General features: G+C 58.9%; 1 protein-coding gene across 2 annotated transcripts in view; it reads left to right on the top strand.

Moving 5' to 3' along the window:
- The window catches only part of DAAM1 (dishevelled associated activator of morphogenesis 1), a 64,882-nt gene that overhangs the window by 30,418 nt on the left and 16,947 nt on the right, over positions 1 to 17,517 (top strand). For both annotated transcript variants that reach the window (XM_029078950.2, XM_029078951.2), the window contains exons 3-13: positions 2,478 to 2,567; positions 5,915 to 5,986; positions 7,114 to 7,208; positions 8,863 to 9,196; positions 10,352 to 10,462; positions 12,356 to 12,459; positions 13,921 to 13,987; positions 14,668 to 14,785; positions 15,134 to 15,272; positions 15,570 to 15,628; positions 16,415 to 16,602. In XM_029078950.2, the coding sequence (XP_028934783.1) occupies positions 2,478 to 2,567; positions 5,915 to 5,986; positions 7,114 to 7,208; positions 8,863 to 9,196; positions 10,352 to 10,462; positions 12,356 to 12,459; positions 13,921 to 13,987; positions 14,668 to 14,785; positions 15,134 to 15,272; positions 15,570 to 15,628; positions 16,415 to 16,602 (1,377 nt within the window). The remainder of the gene's footprint in view (positions 1 to 2,477; positions 2,568 to 5,914; positions 5,987 to 7,113; positions 7,209 to 8,862; positions 9,197 to 10,351; positions 10,463 to 12,355; positions 12,460 to 13,920; positions 13,988 to 14,667; positions 14,786 to 15,133; positions 15,273 to 15,569; positions 15,629 to 16,414; positions 16,603 to 17,517) is intronic.

Genomic DNA, 17,517 nt, shown 5'->3' with positions numbered 1-17,517 from the left:
GCTTCCGCTCTCTCCTGCCGGTTTAGCGAAACCGTCGACTCCGTCTTGCTTGGGCGATCCCCGAGCCCCGTGTGCCGAGCGCCGGCCCGGGCCCCCGCCGTGGGCAGAGCTGCGTACGGCGCCCTTGACGAAATACGATAAGATCGAAGGGCCCGGTCTGCCCCGGAGAAGGTGTCGTCCGCCCACTTTAACCTGGGGGATTTATCGCTGTCCTTTGGACTCCGGGTGATCGTATAGAAAGTGTTCAGAGTCCCCCCCCCTCTGGAGTCCGGGCGAGAATGTGGAGGGAGGCCACCTGCTGTCATTCTGGGTGGAGAACATGGCTGCTAATTCTGTTGTATTTTACTCTGCCCAGTGTTTAGTACGGCGCTGTGCGCAGAGTGAGTGCTTGGTAATTACCACTGATTGATCGATCGATTCCCTGTGCTGCCTTAGCTGCAGAACCAGAGGAGTGACCTCGCCTTCAGCTTTCCCCTTCCCCAACTAGGACGGGGGTGCGGCTTGTCTCCCCCTCCCTTCCCTCCCTCTCCCTCCCCTCCCCCCGGCCCCGAAACGCTCCCCTGGCTGCAGCGCGGATCGGCCGCCGGCAGAGATAAGGCCGGAGCAAACTGGGCGGCCTGGAAACCCAGGAATGCGCTGTTGTGCAAGCCACCAGTTCAGGCAGTTCCAAGAGGCCGAGGGGGACGTCATCCGGGGCCTGGGGTTTCGCTCCGGTCAACTTACGGTCGGGTCTGTCCTTCCCCACGCTCCCCGCTCACCGCCCCTCGTCGGGGCCTATTCAGCGGTCGGTGTCCTAAGTTTCCACATAACCTAGTGGGTTTGGGCTGCACCCTCTGTTATCCCCAGAAAGCACTTCCACATCAGTGATGTTTCATCCTCCCGATGGCCCTGTGGGAGTGGGAGAGGCGTGTATTGTTAGCCCCCTTTTGCAGCTGAGGAAACCGGGACCCGTAACGGGGAAGGACTTGACCGGGGGCAGAGCCAGTGCTAAAACTGGGCCCCCGACCTGCCAGCCCCGATCTCTTTCCGGTAGGCCACACTGCCTCCGTGGTCCCAGTGCTGCGCAGTGGCCCTTACTTCGCCGTCCTACTTGTTTCTGGGGCCCTGATTTTGCTTGTTTCTATGTCACAGGGCCTCCAGGTGACCCGTGGCCTCATTGCTATTCCCAGAGACCTCCAGCTCTGGCTCCCAGAGACCTTTGCTCTGCAGGGAAAAGGACGGAGAGTCAGGGGACCCTTCCCCTGTTCTGCTGCGTGACCCTCGGGCAAGTCACTTGGCCTCCCTGGACGTTTCCTCCTCTGTAAAATAGGGGTCAGATCCCCGCTGTCCCTCTCTCTTGGAGCGCGGGCCCCACGGGGGCTGGGGACCGTGTCCGTTCTGCTGATGCCGAGTCCGCCCCGGCGCCGAGCGCAGGGCACGCGCTCCGTCGCCGTGCGATTGTTGTGGTTCTCCGAGGGAGTTGGCCCAGCGGGACTCTCTCGGGCTGCGTATGGAATGGGCCCGGGGCCCGACCCGTTCCTTCCCGGCCTCTCCCCGGCCCCTCCCTCGCTGTGGGAACTCTGGCGAGGCCTGGCCTGGGCTGGCTCGGTCCCCGGGCCCAGCTGTGATGGGCTCCACAGGCGGGACTGGACGAGCGGCCCTGCCCGCTGCCGTAGATGTTCTGGACTCGCCAATGGCCCCTGAGCCTCTGGGGCAGGAAGACCGGCCCTCGCCCGATTCTGTTCCAGAGCCGCAGACCCCCTCCCCCCCCCCACCCCCCCACCAGACCCCCATCTGTGCACCGGGCTGAGGAAACCAGGGTCCGCGAACTCAGTCCTGACCCCCAGGCACCCTCAATCCCAGCCGGCACTGTAAATGTGGTCAGTATTTCCATGTCTTTCTCCCGCAGCAGAGCGGAAGCTCCTTGCGGGCGGGGAACGTGACATTGTTCAGCGCTCTGCTCTCCCGTGTGCTCGGTAAAGTGCACCACTGCCAGTGGGCGCTCAGTAAATGCTAGGAGCCCTGCTGCTGCTCCCGCCCATCTCCAACCATCTCCTCTAGCAAGCGATGCGGTGGGACGAGGCCCACGCCCCACAGGTGGCAGGCTGCCGGGAGCCACAGTTCTGTTCTGGTGGAGACCTTCACCTCCTGCAAAGGTCCGTTTTCTGACTTGGCTGAGCTGAGGCTCGGACAGAAACGCTTTCCGGCTTCAGCGATAACTTCTTGGGTCACGTTTCTCTCTCTCCAACTCTCCCTTCTCTCGCCTCTCCTTCTCTCTTTCTCGCCTCTCCTTCTCTCTCCCCTCCTTTCCCTTTCCCCTTCCACTTCTTTGTTTCTCTTTCCATCTCTCTCGCCCCTTCTCTCCGACCCCCCCCCCCCCCCCGGCCCTGTCCCTCTCTGTAGTAGGTAGAAGCGTGGTCCATTGGGCTGGAGGGCAGGATTAAGAACTAGAGGCGAATTCCGTTTTTCACTTTTTCAAATGTCCTTTCCTTGGCCAGGATGAACTGGACCTCACCGACAAGCATCGAGAAGCCATGTTTGCCCTCCCTGCGGAGAAGAAATGGCAGATCTATTGTAGCAAGAAAAAGGTAAACTTTCTCTAGGCGCGTCCCGGTGGAGGTGCGGGGGAGAGTTTGTGTTCGTTGGCTACGCACTGCTGGCCTGCTGTGTGACCTTGGACACGTCACCTCACCTCTCTAGGCCTCAGTTTCCGCATCTGTCGAATGGATATAAGATATTACCTCCTCCTCAGACTGTGAACCCCCTGTGGGAGTGTGTCCAAACTGGTCGTCCAGTGTCCACCTCAGTGCTCGAAGCAGAGCCCAGGTCTTAATGAATACCATCATCGTCGTCGTCGGTTCGTCGGGAACCTGAACCGTCCAGTTCTCCAGAATGGAAACCAGCTGGACAGCAGCTGGTCCTGGACCGCGCCTGTCCCGCCCTCCGAGCCTTGGGGGCTGGTTGACAGTGGGCGGGCGGCACCTCAGTGGATGGCCTCCCACACCCGCCACCCCACCCGGGTGCCCACCCGGGCCCTCAGCGGACAGACCCCGGAGGCTTGGCGTGGAGGGCAGGCCAGTGTCCTGGGGCTGGAGACACAGCGAGTGCAGAGAGGTCCGACTACCCCGACAGAACCAGCCCGGACAGAGCGAGGCGGGAAAGCTCCTGGGGCTCTGACAGGGAAGGGAGTGGGGAGAAGGGGAGGGGGGGACGATAGGGATCACCAGTTCCTACTCCTCCCCTGCCGTGCATATCACGGTGGCAGAGAGGAAGGCCAGGGTGGTATGGTGAGGTGGGGTGGAGAAGGACTGGTGAGGCGGTGTAAGGGCTACGAGTGAGAAGCTTAATAATATTAACCATAACAACGATGATATACTAGATTATAAGATCCCTTTTTTTTTTAATGGTACCTGTTGAGCACTTATAACTCCGTGCCAGGCACTGTACTGAGCACCGGGATAGGTGCAGAATGATCAGGTTAGACCGAGTCCGTGTTCCTCGTGGGGATCTCAGTCGTAATCCCCGTTTTGCAGATGAGGTAAGGGAGACTTAGAGAAATGAAGTGACTTGCCCAAAGTGCCAGAGCGGACCCACGGCGGAGCTGGGACTAGAACCCAGGTCCTCTGACTCCCGGGCCCTTGCTCTTTCCACTAGGCCATGCTGCTTCTACTGAGGACGGGAGTTGGGTCTCCCAGCACTGTTATAGCCTCCCAGGCGCTGAGTACAGTGCTCTGCACACAATAAGGTCTCAGTGAATACCACAGATTATTATTTACCGATCACCGTACTAATTTCTGAAGCGGATACAAGACAGTAGGCTCAGACCCAATACCCCTCCCACCAGGGACTTACGGTCTAAGTAGGAGGGAGAACCCCAGTGACTTGCCCGAGATTACCCAGGAGGCTAGTGGTTTAGTGGGATTAGAACCCAGGCGCCGTGACCGGCAGATCCACCCTGGTTTATCTCCTACTGGTTAATTCCGGCCAGCTCTGGACGGAGTGGACAGAGCACTCTCCAGGGCCGGGTCCGACCTCGGACAGCGGCCGCTCCCGCTGCCGCCAATCTCCGGCTCCCCCGAGCGCTATAACTTATTCCCTGCCTACGACGAGCTTCCAGTCTATAGGGGAGGGATCGATGGCTGTGTTGATTGATAGAGGAATTGGGACGCTTAGTTACCTGTAAAAGACGTTCAAGCATCCAAGGTGGCCAGAGAGGAAGAGAAAATGCCGAGCGTAAATGAGCATCTGACGTTCTAAGATGGGCCAGGACTTCCTTGGCCCCAAAGACCCCTCGTGGCCGGCGGCCCGGAGGACCGAGAGGACCGCCCGCCGACCCTCCCCGCTCAAGCCCGCGCAAGAATCTCGCGACCTGTCGGCGCTCCCGGGCCGTTCCCAAATCTGAAAATGTTAGGAAATCAAGAGAAATTGGAGGGACGCGGAGGTTTCTCATACGGAGCAAACAAGCGTAGCTAGAGTGAACGGAAGTCTTCCGAGGCAAAAGAGCATTCCCGGGTGGGAGCGAGAGATTGGGCGCAGAAGCCACTCTGTGAGGAGGGAAGCAGGCAAGGGGAGGCTGGAGCCGCCGCCAGGCCCGACTTGCCCAGCCAAGTCGATCTCTGCCAGCCGGCCGCCAATGGGGAGTCACCGTCTGCCTCCTCGCTCCCAGACCAGGGACTTGAATGTCACAGGGGTTTGGGAAATGAGGCTCCCTGAGACGAACAATGAGAAGCCCCCTCGCAAGCGAGCAGCAGAGATGTTTCTAAATTGGCTAGGAGGGATCCGTTGACATCGACAGAGACACAGGCAAGCGTGTCCGGTGAATAGAGCGCAGGCCTGGGGGTCAGAAGGATCTGGGTCCTAATCCCAGATCCGCCACTTGTCCGTTCTGTGACCTTGGGCAAGTCACTTCACTTCTCTGTGCCTCAGTTCCCTCATCTATAAAATGAGGATTAAGACCGGGAGCCCTATGAAGGACGGGGGGGACCTTGTCCAACTTGGTTAACTTATCGCCAGCCCGGCGGTTAGTACAATCCCTGACACATAGTAAGCACCCGAGAGAGAGGGAGCGAGAGAAGGAGGCGGGGAGAGAAGGGTGGAGGAATGGGGGAAGGGGAGGAAGGGAGGCAGAGGTGAAAGGTGGCTGTTTTCCTGGCCAGTTGAGAAGCCCGGTTTTCGCTGAAGTGCTGACACCGCAGGTTGCTTTGGTTTGGATGCTGCATAGAGAAGCAGCGTGGCTCAGTGGAAAGAGCATGGGCTTGGGAGCCAGGGGTCATGGGTTCGAATCTCAGCTCCGCCACCTGTCAGCCGTGTGGCTGTGGGCAAGTCACTTAACTTCTCTGTGCCTCAGTTACCTCCTCTGTAAAGTGGGGATGAAGATTGTGAGCCTCATGTGGGACAACCTGATTACCCTGTATACCCCCAACGCTTAGAACAGTGCTCTGCACGTAGTAAGCGCTTAACAAATACCAACGTTATTATTTTTATTATTATCCCCACCCAGGTTTGAACTTGATCTTGAGGCTCCCACGCTGCGGGTTGCATTGGTTTGGATACTGCATCTCCACCCAAGTTTGAACTTGATCTTGAGGCTCCCAAAGTGAATTCTTGTGTTTTTTTGTCCCCGGGTCTGGATTCGAGCCCCCTCTCTGGCCCCACGTGTGTTGTCTGTGTGGCCTCACGCGAGGGTCTGCGTGTTCCCCTCCCCGTGTGTACCTGCGTCACGTTCCCCCCTTGCCTTACCGCAGACTCCCCCCTCCGCCGGTGGCTCGTCTGGTGGTGGCGGCCAGGGCCCCGGTTGTAGTGACGCCTCTCTTCCGGAGAGCGGTTCCGACGTTCCAGTGTTTCAGTTCTGACACTCTGGTTCCAGGGGGTGGTTCTGGTTCTGCCACTCGGGAGGCACCGGACTGTAGGTGACGGCTTTTATCCTCTCTTTCAGGACCAAGAAGAGAACAAGGGAGCGACCAGCTGGCCGGAGTTCTACATTGACCAGCTCAATTCGATGGCAGCCGTAAGGACCTTCCGATCCTCCCAGTTGCCTTTCGAGAAACAAGCGAAGGGGCTGTGGACCCCCCTCGCCCCCCGAAGGGGAGAACAGGAGGGAAGAAGCGTTAGGGGGACATGAAGGGAGCGGAGCCGTGGCCTCCCCTGAGAAGGGAATGGGACCTCCCTGGGGGGGGTGGGAACAACCCCCCAGCCCCCCACAAACTTCATTCATCTGTGCCAGCCTTTCCTGGGAGCTCTGCCTGACCAGGAGTGACCGAGTACCCATCCCCAGTGTGCCCAGTCTTAGAAACCGAGCGTGAGTATCGGGCAAGTTTCAGCGCTGGGCATCAAATTCACAGTGATGGCCTGAGTGTCAAAACCCACGGAGAGAATGGAGCTGATCAACAGCTAAGCCTTCCGACCAGTGGAGCGGTGGTATTTGTTGAGCCCTTCTGGGGGGCCATCACCGGACCAGGAGAGCACAGGAGGAGGAAGACATGTAGTCCCTGCCCCCAGGGGATTTCCGGTCAGATGAGAGACAGGTTGGGTGTAAGGGGTTGAAACGAACGGCCGAGTCAGTAGCATGGACCGAGCGGCTGCTCTGTGCAGAGCTCTGGACCGAGCGCTCGGGAAGATACAGCAGCATTAGTAGACCTCAGAGAGCTTTCAGTCTAGCGGCGGAGACGGGCCGCTGAAAGGAAACGTTTTCCATCCCTGTGAATTTCAGCTGCTCCTACCCTCCCTCTCTCTCGTTGCACGAGCGGCCATGAAACCATCCTTATGGCTCTCGGGGGTTACCTCGTGCTACTCTTCTTCTTCCTCCTACTCCCATGATTGGGGTTGGGTCGGATCCTGGAGGATTTAGAGAGGGGTCGGTCCTGGGAAGCTTTTGGCCGGCCGAACTGGCTCTTCCCTCTTCCAAGCGATGCTCGGGGGGCTTGATTGAGCCCTCCCAGAGGACTCTGCGTGGCGGGTGGGAAGTCCCAGAAGACCAGGCCCTCTTGGGCCAGGCGTTTACCGGGACCCGTCGGGGAGCGTCGCGGGCGGTGTCCACTGCCCACCCGAACCCTTGCCGTGATCTCCCGGGTGGGCGGCGCGGGAGGGACGGGAGAGACTCAGGCGCGGGCCAAATCTTTCCCGGTCTGCCCACAGAGAAAATCCCTGCTGGCTCTGGAGAAGGAAGACGAAGAAGAGAGAAGTAAAACCATAGAAAGCTTGAAGACGGCACTGAGGACCAAGCCGATGAGGTGAGTCTTTCTTCTAGGGAGCTCTCGGGGTTCGTTTATCCCAGCTAGTGGGGGAGGAGCCTGGGCCGACGACTCCTGGGACCCGGTTCGGGTCCGCCGGCCACGGGGGGCCGGCCGCTGGCCCTCTTCCACTGCCGGTCCTGCCGGACTCCAGTTTGGACTGCTTCAGCGGGGAGTATGGGGAGGGCGGCTCAAGAGGTGGGCACTCTGGGTACCCCAGCCCCTCGGGGGATGCAGCTGTGATTGGATGAATCTGGACCGGTTGGAGAATCAGCAGCCACTTGATCATCAGCTTGGGCGAGGCATCGTGGCCAGGATTTGCCCAGTCTCTGCTTGTCTAGGGCCTCGGCGAGAGCTTCGGCGCAGGAAATTGGGCACTTCCTACACGTTAGGATCTCTGGGCTGAGGGCAGTGGGTGGCTCGGCCCAAACCGTTGGCGCCTCCGACCGCTTCCCTTCCCCTACCCGTAGAAAAATCCGGGAGCCTGTGGCAACTGACGCTAGGGAACCAGACCCCAGTCCGGTGCGAGTGGGTGGCCCAGGGCCTTTAGAAGTGCCCCGGAGGGGTTCGGAACCGTCCTTCTGACCCCAAAGGGGTACCTGACCTGGGAGCCGAGGGGTGGATCGTGGCTCATCCGGGCACTCGCAGCCCAGAGGAGAAGCGCAGACGGCGGCGGGTGCCGTGGTTGGCAAACGCTGAGGGGCGTGCCCGCCTCGCCCACCGGGGAGAGCTTTCCAACAGCCGAGCCCCGGGACCGCTGCCTGCTTGTAGTCTGTAGAATCCTCGTTTCAGGGCAGGATCGCTCTGCAGTGCCCAGCGGACATCCACAGAGACCCGTTACTGGGGACCGAGTCCTCAAACCCCGGCCCTTTGCCCTGACCTCGCGGTTTGAAAACGCTACCGGTTGCTTCCCCACCTGCCCTCCCGTACTTCAGTGCTGTTCACCTTGACGTCGCTCTGTAATAGCAGGGGTATTTCTTGAACACCACTGGGCACAGTGCGCTGTACTGGGTGCTTGGGAAGCCATGACACGTGCCCTTTCCGCAAGGAGCTTCTGCTCTGAGGTGGGAGACGGATATCGAGAGGCCTCGGGTTACTGATGGGCTTCGGAGCGTGGGCAGCCTGAGGCGCCGGAGAGCCACCGGTACCATCTGCCAGTGGCTCGACCTGAGCCCCGGAGTACTCTGCTGGTCCTCCCGGGATGGGAGTCTCCGTTCCACCTTGGGGCCGGAGCACGGTTCAGGAGGGGATCCTCTCTCCGGCCAGGCGAGCCCGGACACGATGAGTTCGAGAATGCCGGGGTCTTCCGGGGTCCACTCTCGGGCCCTAGGGGAGTTGAGAGCACGCGGAGTGGGACTGTTCTTCAGCGGTGTGTACCGAGAGAAGAGCTATGTGCTGAGCGCTTGGGAGAGTGATAGCAAAGCTAGGTCCTAGGCGTCGTCCGTCCCCGTCCCCCCCCCCCCCGCCAAGTGGATTCAGTGTTACGGAGGGAAGGGGGAGTTCCCCCAGGAGCAGGAGGAAGCCCGCGACGCAGGAGGGAGGGTGGGAGCGGCACAGACGGGTCGACTGTGTCGGCCGACTGAGCGCCGCACGGGCCGCGAGTCGGCGGACGGGCACGGGGCCTGACCCCCGCTCCCCCTCCGGCGCCCGGCAGGTTCGTGACACGATTCATCGACCTGGACGGTCTGTCGTGCATCCTGAACTTCCTGAAGACCATGGACTACGAGACGTCAGAGTCGCGCATACACACCTCGCTCATCGGCTGCATCAAGGCCCTGATGAACAACTCCCTGGGCCGGGCCCACGTGCTGGCCCACTCCCAGAGCATCAACGTCATCGCCCAGAGCCTGGGCACCGAGAACATCAAAACCAAGGTGGCCGTGCTGGAGATCCTGGGCGCCGTCTGCCTCGTGCCTGGTGGCCACAAGAAAGTCCTGCAGGCCATGCAGCACTACCAAAAGTTCGCCAGCGAGAGGACCCGCTTCCAGGTGGGTGGGCGGGGAGGACACCTCACCTCTCTGGGCCTCAGTCTCCCCCTCGGTCAAGGTCTCTGCCCGTCTGCCGTCCCTCTCTCGGAGATCGCGAGTCCCAGAGGTTGGGCAGTCGCGCAGCGGTGTTTATTAAACGCTTAGTTCGTTCAGTCGTATTTACTGAGCGCTAACCGTGTACGAAGCACCGTACTGAGTGCTTGGGAGATTGCAGGGTAACAACAGACAGACACATTCCCTACCCCCGACGAGCTCAGTGTGGGCAGCGAACTGTACTGAGCATTTGAAAGCGCAGTACGATAGAGCAGGTCGGCCTGATCCCTGCCCTCGAGGAGCTTATAGTTTACAGGGGGAGACTGGCGTTAAAAGAAGTGTCAGAGAGGGGAAATAGGAGAGTATAAAAATACGGGCATAAACATTGTACCGTATCGTATTATGTAGTGTACATAAATACCGCATGTATCGACAGATGACGCAGAGGGCAGGGCGGGGAGAGGAAATGAGAGCTTAATCGGGGAAGGCCTCTTGGAAGAGATGTGATTTTAGGAAGGTATTGAAAGTGGGGAGAGTGGCGGACTGTCGGGTCACGAAGCGGGAGGGAGTTCCGGGCCGGAGGGAGGACACGGGCGAGGGGACGGCAGTGCGATAGACGATGGTAAGCCTTAAAGAAATACAGCGCTGTTATCCCAGCCGTGTTTTCCTTGGCTCTCTGGGCCCCGAAAGATGAGTTTGGGCAGGAGCGGTGGTGGGAGCGGGCCAGGCGCCAGCCTCCGAAACCCGGGAAGGTGCCAGGCTGGCCCGCCGGCGGCTCAGAGGGGAGACGGCAAGTCCGGGCACAGGCCGGGGGCTCCCTCTGTGCGGGAGAGCACACACCGGGCCCGTGAGGGGAGCTCCCAGCCCAGGTGGGTGTGCGACGCCGCGATCCAAGGAATCGGGGCCCCAGCGCGCCCGCCGTCTCTTCTCACCGCGGCTGAAGCGCGGGCCTCGGCCCGTGCGACTGGGGGAGGCGGGAAACGTTCCCATAGGAGGGCAGATGGAGTCACCGCCTGAGAGCCTTTCCCGCACGGCCGTAGCAAGGGGTCGTGGCGGTGAGGAGTCGCAGCAAGATCTCGCGGGCGCAGCCTCATACGTTGCCCTCTGTGTCGTGCGTGGCAGACGCTGATCAACGACCTGGATAAGAGCACTGGCCGCTACCGCGACGAGGTGAACTTGAAGACCGCCATCATGTCCTTCATCAACGCTGTGCTGAGTCAGGGGGCGGGCGTGGTGAGTGTTTCGGCGTGTGCGCCCCGAGGGCCGGGACCCCCTCCCATCCCGGGAACCCGGGGCTCCCAGCGGCTCCTTGTTCGGGAAGCGCCGTGGCCTAGCGGGAAGAGCACGAGCGTGGGAGCCGGAGGACCTGGATTCCAATCCCAACTCTTCCACGTCTGCGGTGTGACTCCGGCAAGTCACTTCGCTTCTCGGTTACCCCATCTGCGAAACGGGGATTCAATTCTACTCCCTCCTTCTTGGACCGTGAGCCCCACGTGGAACGGAGACTGCGTCCCACCCGATTAACTATCCCGGCACTTAGAACACCGCTTAGCGCATAGTAAGCACTTAACCTAGTGGATAAAGCCCTCACCTGGGAGTCAGAAGGTCGTGGGTTCTAATCCCAGCTCTGCCATTTATCTGCTGTGACCTTAGGCGAGTCGCTTCACTTCTCTGTGCCTCAGTTCCCTCATCTGTAAAATGGGGATTAAGACTCTTTAAGTTCCATGTGGGATAGGGAACCGACCCGATTATCTTGTGACTACCCAAGTGTTTAATACGGTGCCCGACATATAGTAAGTACTCATAAATGCCACTTAAAAAAAAAAAAAAAAAAAAAGGAAAGGACAGTGCTTGGGAAAGTACAAAACCAAGAAGTGACAACTTCCCTGTCCCCTAGGAGCCCAAGAACATCCACTGCTTAAAAATGATCATGTTCCCTTCCTTCCTTTTTGAGAGGCAGCATGGCTTAGTGGATAGAGCGCGGGCCTGCCGGCTGTGTGGCCGTGGGGAAGTCACTTTACTTCTCTGTGCCTCAGTTCCCTCGTCTATAAGATGAGGGATTGAGATTGTGAGTCCAAATGGGACAGGGTCTGGGTCCAGCCGATTTCTCTGTATCCACCCCAGCGCTCAGTACAGTTCCTGGCACATAGTAAGCACTTAACGAATACCACTATTATTATTGCGTGTGGACTCTCCAGTCTCCTACCATGTTTGAGGAAGGGCACCTGCTCCTCCACCTCCTCCTCCTCTCTTTCCCATGGCCCTCGCCTCTTCTGGGGGGCTTTCTGTCCTTCTCCCTCTCCATTTAATTGTCCCCTCTCCTCTGCCCCTGGACTCGGGGCGCTTCCCACTTCCCACTCCACTTGTTCCCACCCAGCCCCTTCCCTCATTTCTGCTTCTCCGTCCCCATTCTCTCTCTTTCTGTCCTCCCCTGCCTCTGTTCCCCCTTTGCTTCTGTCTCCCGCCTCTTATTTGAACCTTCCATCCCCCGTCTGTCCTTTCTCTTCTTGTTTTAACATGTAAGCTACTCTAGGGCAAAGACTCTATCGTTTACTCCTTTTATATATGCGGGCGAGGATTGCACCTGCTCACCTCTGCCCCTCCATCTACTCATTTTACTCCGTGCCTCGGTGGGAACGTGATGGGCAGGGGTGAGGGGCTCCACACAAACCCCCAGAACTATCTTCGGCTCCCCCCCGCTCTGGTTCCCGGAGGGCCCACGCTCACCCGACATTCCCGACAGGAGTCATCAGTCACGTTCCCCGTGTACCCAGTAGGTTGTACCCGGTAGGCGCTCAGCCCAGTGCCCTGTGCCCGGGAGGCGCTCAGTTCAGTGCTCTGCACAGCTCTAGATCTGTGGAAACGCGGTTGAGGATCCCCTTCTCTGAAAACGGAGCCGAGTGTGTTGTGGGCTCTGACACCTTCCTTCCATCCCTCCTCCTCCCGCCTCCCCAGCCCCCCAGCAATGCCCTTCTGCCCCTCCTTCCTGCCCTTTCTGCCTGTCCGCACTTCCCAGACTGGCCAGGGCCGGTCCAGGGCAGTCAGTCCACGGCCAGGATGCAGGGTCTGTGACTTGTGACTCGCTTTCCCCAAAACACCCTATACCCACACACGCTTCTTTTTCAGGAGAGCTTGGACTTCAGACTCCATCTCCGGTACGAATTTCTGATGCTTGGGATTCAGCCGGTCATCGACAAACTGAGGGAGCACGAGAATTCGACGTTGGACCGGTAGGTGGGAAACTGCCCGCCCGAACAGTTTCTGTTCTCCCTCCGTCCGTCTTGCCCTCCACCGACTGCGCGCGCGCCCCCACTCCCCGCCCGGGTCGGGTCACGGCTGCCCCCCGCAGCCTCCGGGATTGGCTCGGCCTGGGGGAGCGCAGCGCTCGGGGCCTGGTCTCGGAGTCGGGAGACTTGGGTTCTAATCCCAGCTCTGCCGCTAGCCTGCTGGGTGACCTCTAGCAAGTTACTCAGCCTCTCTGGGCCTCCTCTGTCAAGTCGGGAGGACAGGACCAGCCTCTCCCACCTCCCTGGGGTGTGTTGTGGGGATGCAGTGAGATTCACCCAATTGGGCGATATTTATTGAGCGCTCACTCTGCGCGGAGCGCGGTACTGAGTGCTTGGGAGAGTACGATAGAGTAAGTAGGCACAAATCACTGCTCCCGGGGAGTTTACGATCTAGCCGGGGGAGGCAGACATTAAGGTAAATTACAGGTAAGGCAGACGACCGAGTAGAAGCTCATTACGGGCAAGGAACGCGTCTGCGCATTTAGCTGTATTGAACTCTCCCAAGCGCTCTGTACAGTGGTCTGGGCATAAATACCGTTAATTAATAAATACCATTGATTGATATAAGGATATGTACACAAGTACTGTGGGTTGAGTGATAGAGGGTAAATACATCGATGAGGCAGAGGAAGGGAAAACGGGGCGGGGAGGTGGCGGTGCAAGGTTCCCGTCAGAGGGCAGTGCCGATTTGTCCATTCCAAGCGCTTAGTACAGTGCTCTGCACATAGTAAGCACTCAGTAAATGCCACTGAATGAATGGAAGACTTCCCGGAGGACGTGTAATTTCAGCAGGGCTTTCAGATAGCGAGGGTGGTTGTCAGATATGAAGGGGGATGAGTTCCAGGCAGGAGGGAGGACGTGAACGCAAGGGGACGACGCGGGTCTGACGGGAACTAGGGGACAGCGAGTGGGTTTGGTTAGAGGAGCCAAGTGTGCAGATCGCGTTGTTGTGGGAGAGGAGCGAAGGTAGGTTGTGGGGAGAGAGCCGTTTGGCTACCTGCAGTCTAGCGGTGAAGAACGTCCGCTTGACGGGGAGATGGATGGGGAACCGTTAGAGGTTTTTTGAGGAGTGGGGAGAAGTACACGAAACAATTCTGTTGTAAAATGATCCGGGCAACAGAGGGAAGTATGGCCGGGGGGGCGGCTGGAGGCGGGGAAGTCAGCCAGGAGGCCGATGCCGAAACCGAGGTGGGATATGACGCGTCTCCTCCTCCGTAAAATGGAGATTCAATAACTGTTCTCCCTCCCCCTTAGACCGTGAGCCCCGTGTGGGACAGGGGTGGTGTCCAAACTGATGATCTCAGCGCTTAGAACGGTGCTTGGCCTCCAGTAAGCGCTTAATAGATGCCCCAAGAATAAATGATGGTTATTAGTAACCGTTCCAAATGGTTCATTATTTTTCAGGCACTTAGACTTTTTTGAAATGCTCAGAAATGAAGATGAACTGGAATTTGCCAAACGATTTGAACTGGTGGGTCACACGTGCCGCCTGGCACTTTTCTAGTCCCTAGTAGGCAGCGGTACCGCGGGGGTGTTTTGTGGGGCCGGGCCCGGGTCGGGGAGGGAGAGAGCGGACGTGGCCGTGGCCCAGTCCGGCCTGAAAAGATTCACCTTGCTCGACGAGGGCAGTGAAGACATCGGGGAGGGTTTGCAATGAGGAACGGGGCTGGGAAGTCAGAGACCCCAAGTCTGGTGTCAATCCTGCACCCGGCGTGCTGTGTGAGTTGGCCAAGCCACTTAACCGCCCTGGGCCTCAATTTCCTCGTCTGTCTAATGGGAACAATAATAACTGTGCAGGGGTGGAGGGAGGATGCGCTCTGAGTTGCCTGATGGGAAAGTGCTTGGCAGAAATGAAAGAGCCCGACACACTCATTCATTCATTCAATAGTATTTATTGAGCGCTTACTATGTGCAGAGCAAGCACTGTACGAAGCGCTTGGAATGGACAGTTCGGCTACAGATAGAGACAGTCCCTGCCCAGTGACGGGCTCACAGTCTAGTGGGGGGGAGACGGAAGGACAAAAACAAGACAACGTAATCCCGATAAATAGAATCATGGGGATGTACACCTCATTAACAAACATTCAAGGCTGGGTAGGGTGGGAGTGTTGGGGGTGGGAGAGTGATTTGGAGGCATTTTGTACCAAATAGGTGCACATAGACACCAAAAGTGCAACACAGATGTTTGAACTGACCAGGAAGCGGCTGACGCACAGCGAAGCGTACCCACATTTCATGTCCATCCTGCACCACTGTCTCCAGATGCCTTGTGAGTGCCCCACCGCTGCCCGCCCCAAACGCCGCCAGCGGGACGGCTGGCAGTGGGGAAGAGAGCTCGCCCTTCCCCCCTGCCCCTTTCTCCCTGCCACTCCATCCCTCTCCCGCTCCCGGATCTCTCTCTCTGTCTTTCTCTTGCCCAACTGGTTGGTGGTAATCCCTGACTTCCGACGTCCCGAGTATCCCAAGGAAGGGAGATAAATGGGGAACTGGCTAGGACGGGAGGCCTACAGTGTCACCGTCCTTTCGTTCATTTACTTTTGTCGTTCTTTTCTTTCTCGTTACTCATCATTCCTTTTATTCTGGTAACATTCCTTTTCTTCATCCTTTTCCTCTCCAGACAAGCGGAGCGGGAACACAGTCCAGTACTGGCTTCTGCTGGATCGAATCATCCAGCAGATCGTGATCCAGAACGACAAAGGGCAGGACCCCGACTCCACGCCCCTGGAGAACTTTAACATTAAAAACGTCGTCCGAATGTAAGGGCCCCTTCCTTCTGCCGGCCCGGTCAGCGGAGCCGATTTCTCTCCTCCTCCTCATCGCCCTCTTCCTCCTCCTCCCCAGTCCCCCCACTCCAGGAGCATGGCCGAGTCCCCCTCCGTTGCCCGGGCCGGGAGCACGGCTGAATCGCGCCCAGGGAATGGCTTAAAGATCTCTCTGTGGGAATTCTAACCGTCGCAGCCCCTCGCTCTCCTCCCCGCGGGGGACACGGGCCCAGGCCGCCTCGGTGATAACTGCCGGCGGCTAGTGTCCGTATCCCCCGTTCTGTTGTGCAGGCTGGTCAATGAAAATGAGGTCAAGCAGTGGAAGGAGCAGGCGGAGAAGATGAGAAAAGGTAAATGACTACAGCAGTGCAATCACGAAAAGCCAAGCTCTAGTTTCCGTAGAAGAAACTCGGCCTTGGGTGCGTTTGGGCAGGAGAGGCCAGCCCAGTGGGGAGGGCGTGGGTCCGGGGGTCAGGGCACCCAGGTTCTGGTCCCGGCTCTGGCCTTGGCCCGCTCTGTAACCTCTCTGAGCCTCAGTTTCTCCGTCTGTCAAATGGAGGTCAGTTCCCTGCTCTCCCTCCTCCTCAGCCCCGGGTGAGAGGGGGCCCACGTCCGACCCGACGGTCTAGAATCCACGCCGGTTCTGAGCACGATGCTTGGCACAGGCTGTGGGTTCTCTGAGTTCTCTTGGGAAATGCCCCTAAGCTCCTCTGACTCCGGATAAGCAGCGTAGCCAGTTGGATAGAGCGTGGTCAGAAGGACCTGGATTCTAATCCCGGTTCTGCCGCTTGTCTGCTGCGTGACCTTGGGCAAGTCACTTGACTTCCCTGGGCTTCAGTTACCTCGTCTGTGAAGTGGAGAGTTGAGACTGTGAGCCCCATGTGGGACATGGACTGTGTCCACCCGAGTGCTTAGAACAGTGTTTGGCACACAGCGAGTGCTTAACAAATACCATTTTTTAAAAAACTAACTCCCTCCCCCGCCCATAGTAAGGGCAGGGGCAGGAGGCGGGACCGAGGGAGACCGAGTCCCAGCGCGGCAGTTGGCCGGCGGGCCGGTCCTGCCTGTCTGGGGCAGGCGATCGGCTCCCAACCGAGTTGCCCGTAGAGCACCAAGGGTGGGCTGTGTCCCCGCAGAGCACAACGAACTACAGCAGAAGCTGGAGAAGAAGGAGCGCGAGTGTGACGCCAAGGCACAGGAGAAGGAGGAGATGATGCAGACGCTGAACAAGATGAAGGAGAAGCTGGAGAAGGAGTCGAGCGAGCACAAGCAGGTGAAGCAGCAGGTGGCCGACCTGACCGCTCAGATCCACCAGCTGAACCAGGTGAGGACGGGAGCGGGGCCGCCGTCGCCCGGCCCGACCCCGGTTACTGCCCCATCTCCACGGCCTGGGCGGCGGGTGGGCCCCCACACCTGGCTCCGGTGGGCCGCGGGGGCCGGAGGAGCGCTCCCTGGACGGGCGACGGAGCCGAGGGTCAGCGGGTGGGGGCCGCCGGCAGGCTCGTAAGCGTCAAACGCTGGCACGTCTTCAGCTCGGTCCGTCCGGGCCACCTCATCCTGGGGCCACGAGGTTCGGGTCCCCCCAGGCCGGCGCCACGGGCCCTGGGATGTGGCTATCATGAGATCGGGCCTGTGGAGATACGAGATATAGCTACCGTGCATCCATTTTGTCTCCCTCAACTTTTGGCTGTGGTTAGAGAACAGGATGGGATGTAGAATTGAGATTTCGACAGGAAAGGGGTTAAGTAAGTGTTCTGAGCTTTTCGTTTATCTGTTCTCGGTGGGGCTTTTCCACTTTCTCAGTGTGGTAATAATAATGTTGGTGTCCGTCCAGCGCTTACTAGGTGCCGAGCACTGTTCTAAGCGCTGGGGTGGGTACAGGGTCATCAGGCTGTCCCCACGTAGGGCTCACGGTCTTCATCCCCATTTTCCAGGTGAAGTAACTGAGGCCCAGAGAAGTGAAGTGACTTGCCCGAGGTCACACAGCTGACGAGCGGCGGAGCCGGGATTGGAAGCCTTGACCTCTGACTCCCAAGCCCGGGCTCTTGCCGCTGAGCCACCCTGCTTCATGGCGTAGTGGATAGAGTATAGGCCTGGGAGTCGCAAGGTGGTGGCTTCTAATCCCGGCTCCGTCGCTTGTCTGCTGTGTGACCTTGGGCAAGTCGCTTCGCTTCTCTGGGCCTCAGTTACCTCATCCGTAAAATGGGAATTGACACTTTCAGCCCCAGGTGCGACAGGG

Source organism: Ornithorhynchus anatinus, chromosome 14 (genome assembly GCF_004115215.2).
Source record: "Ornithorhynchus anatinus isolate Pmale09 chromosome 14, mOrnAna1.pri.v4, whole genome shotgun sequence".
Classification (NCBI taxonomy): domain Eukaryota; kingdom Metazoa; phylum Chordata; class Mammalia; order Monotremata; family Ornithorhynchidae; genus Ornithorhynchus; species Ornithorhynchus anatinus.
The sequence above is the reverse complement of the archived record's forward strand: the minus strand, read 5'-3'. Positions and strand labels throughout refer to the sequence as shown.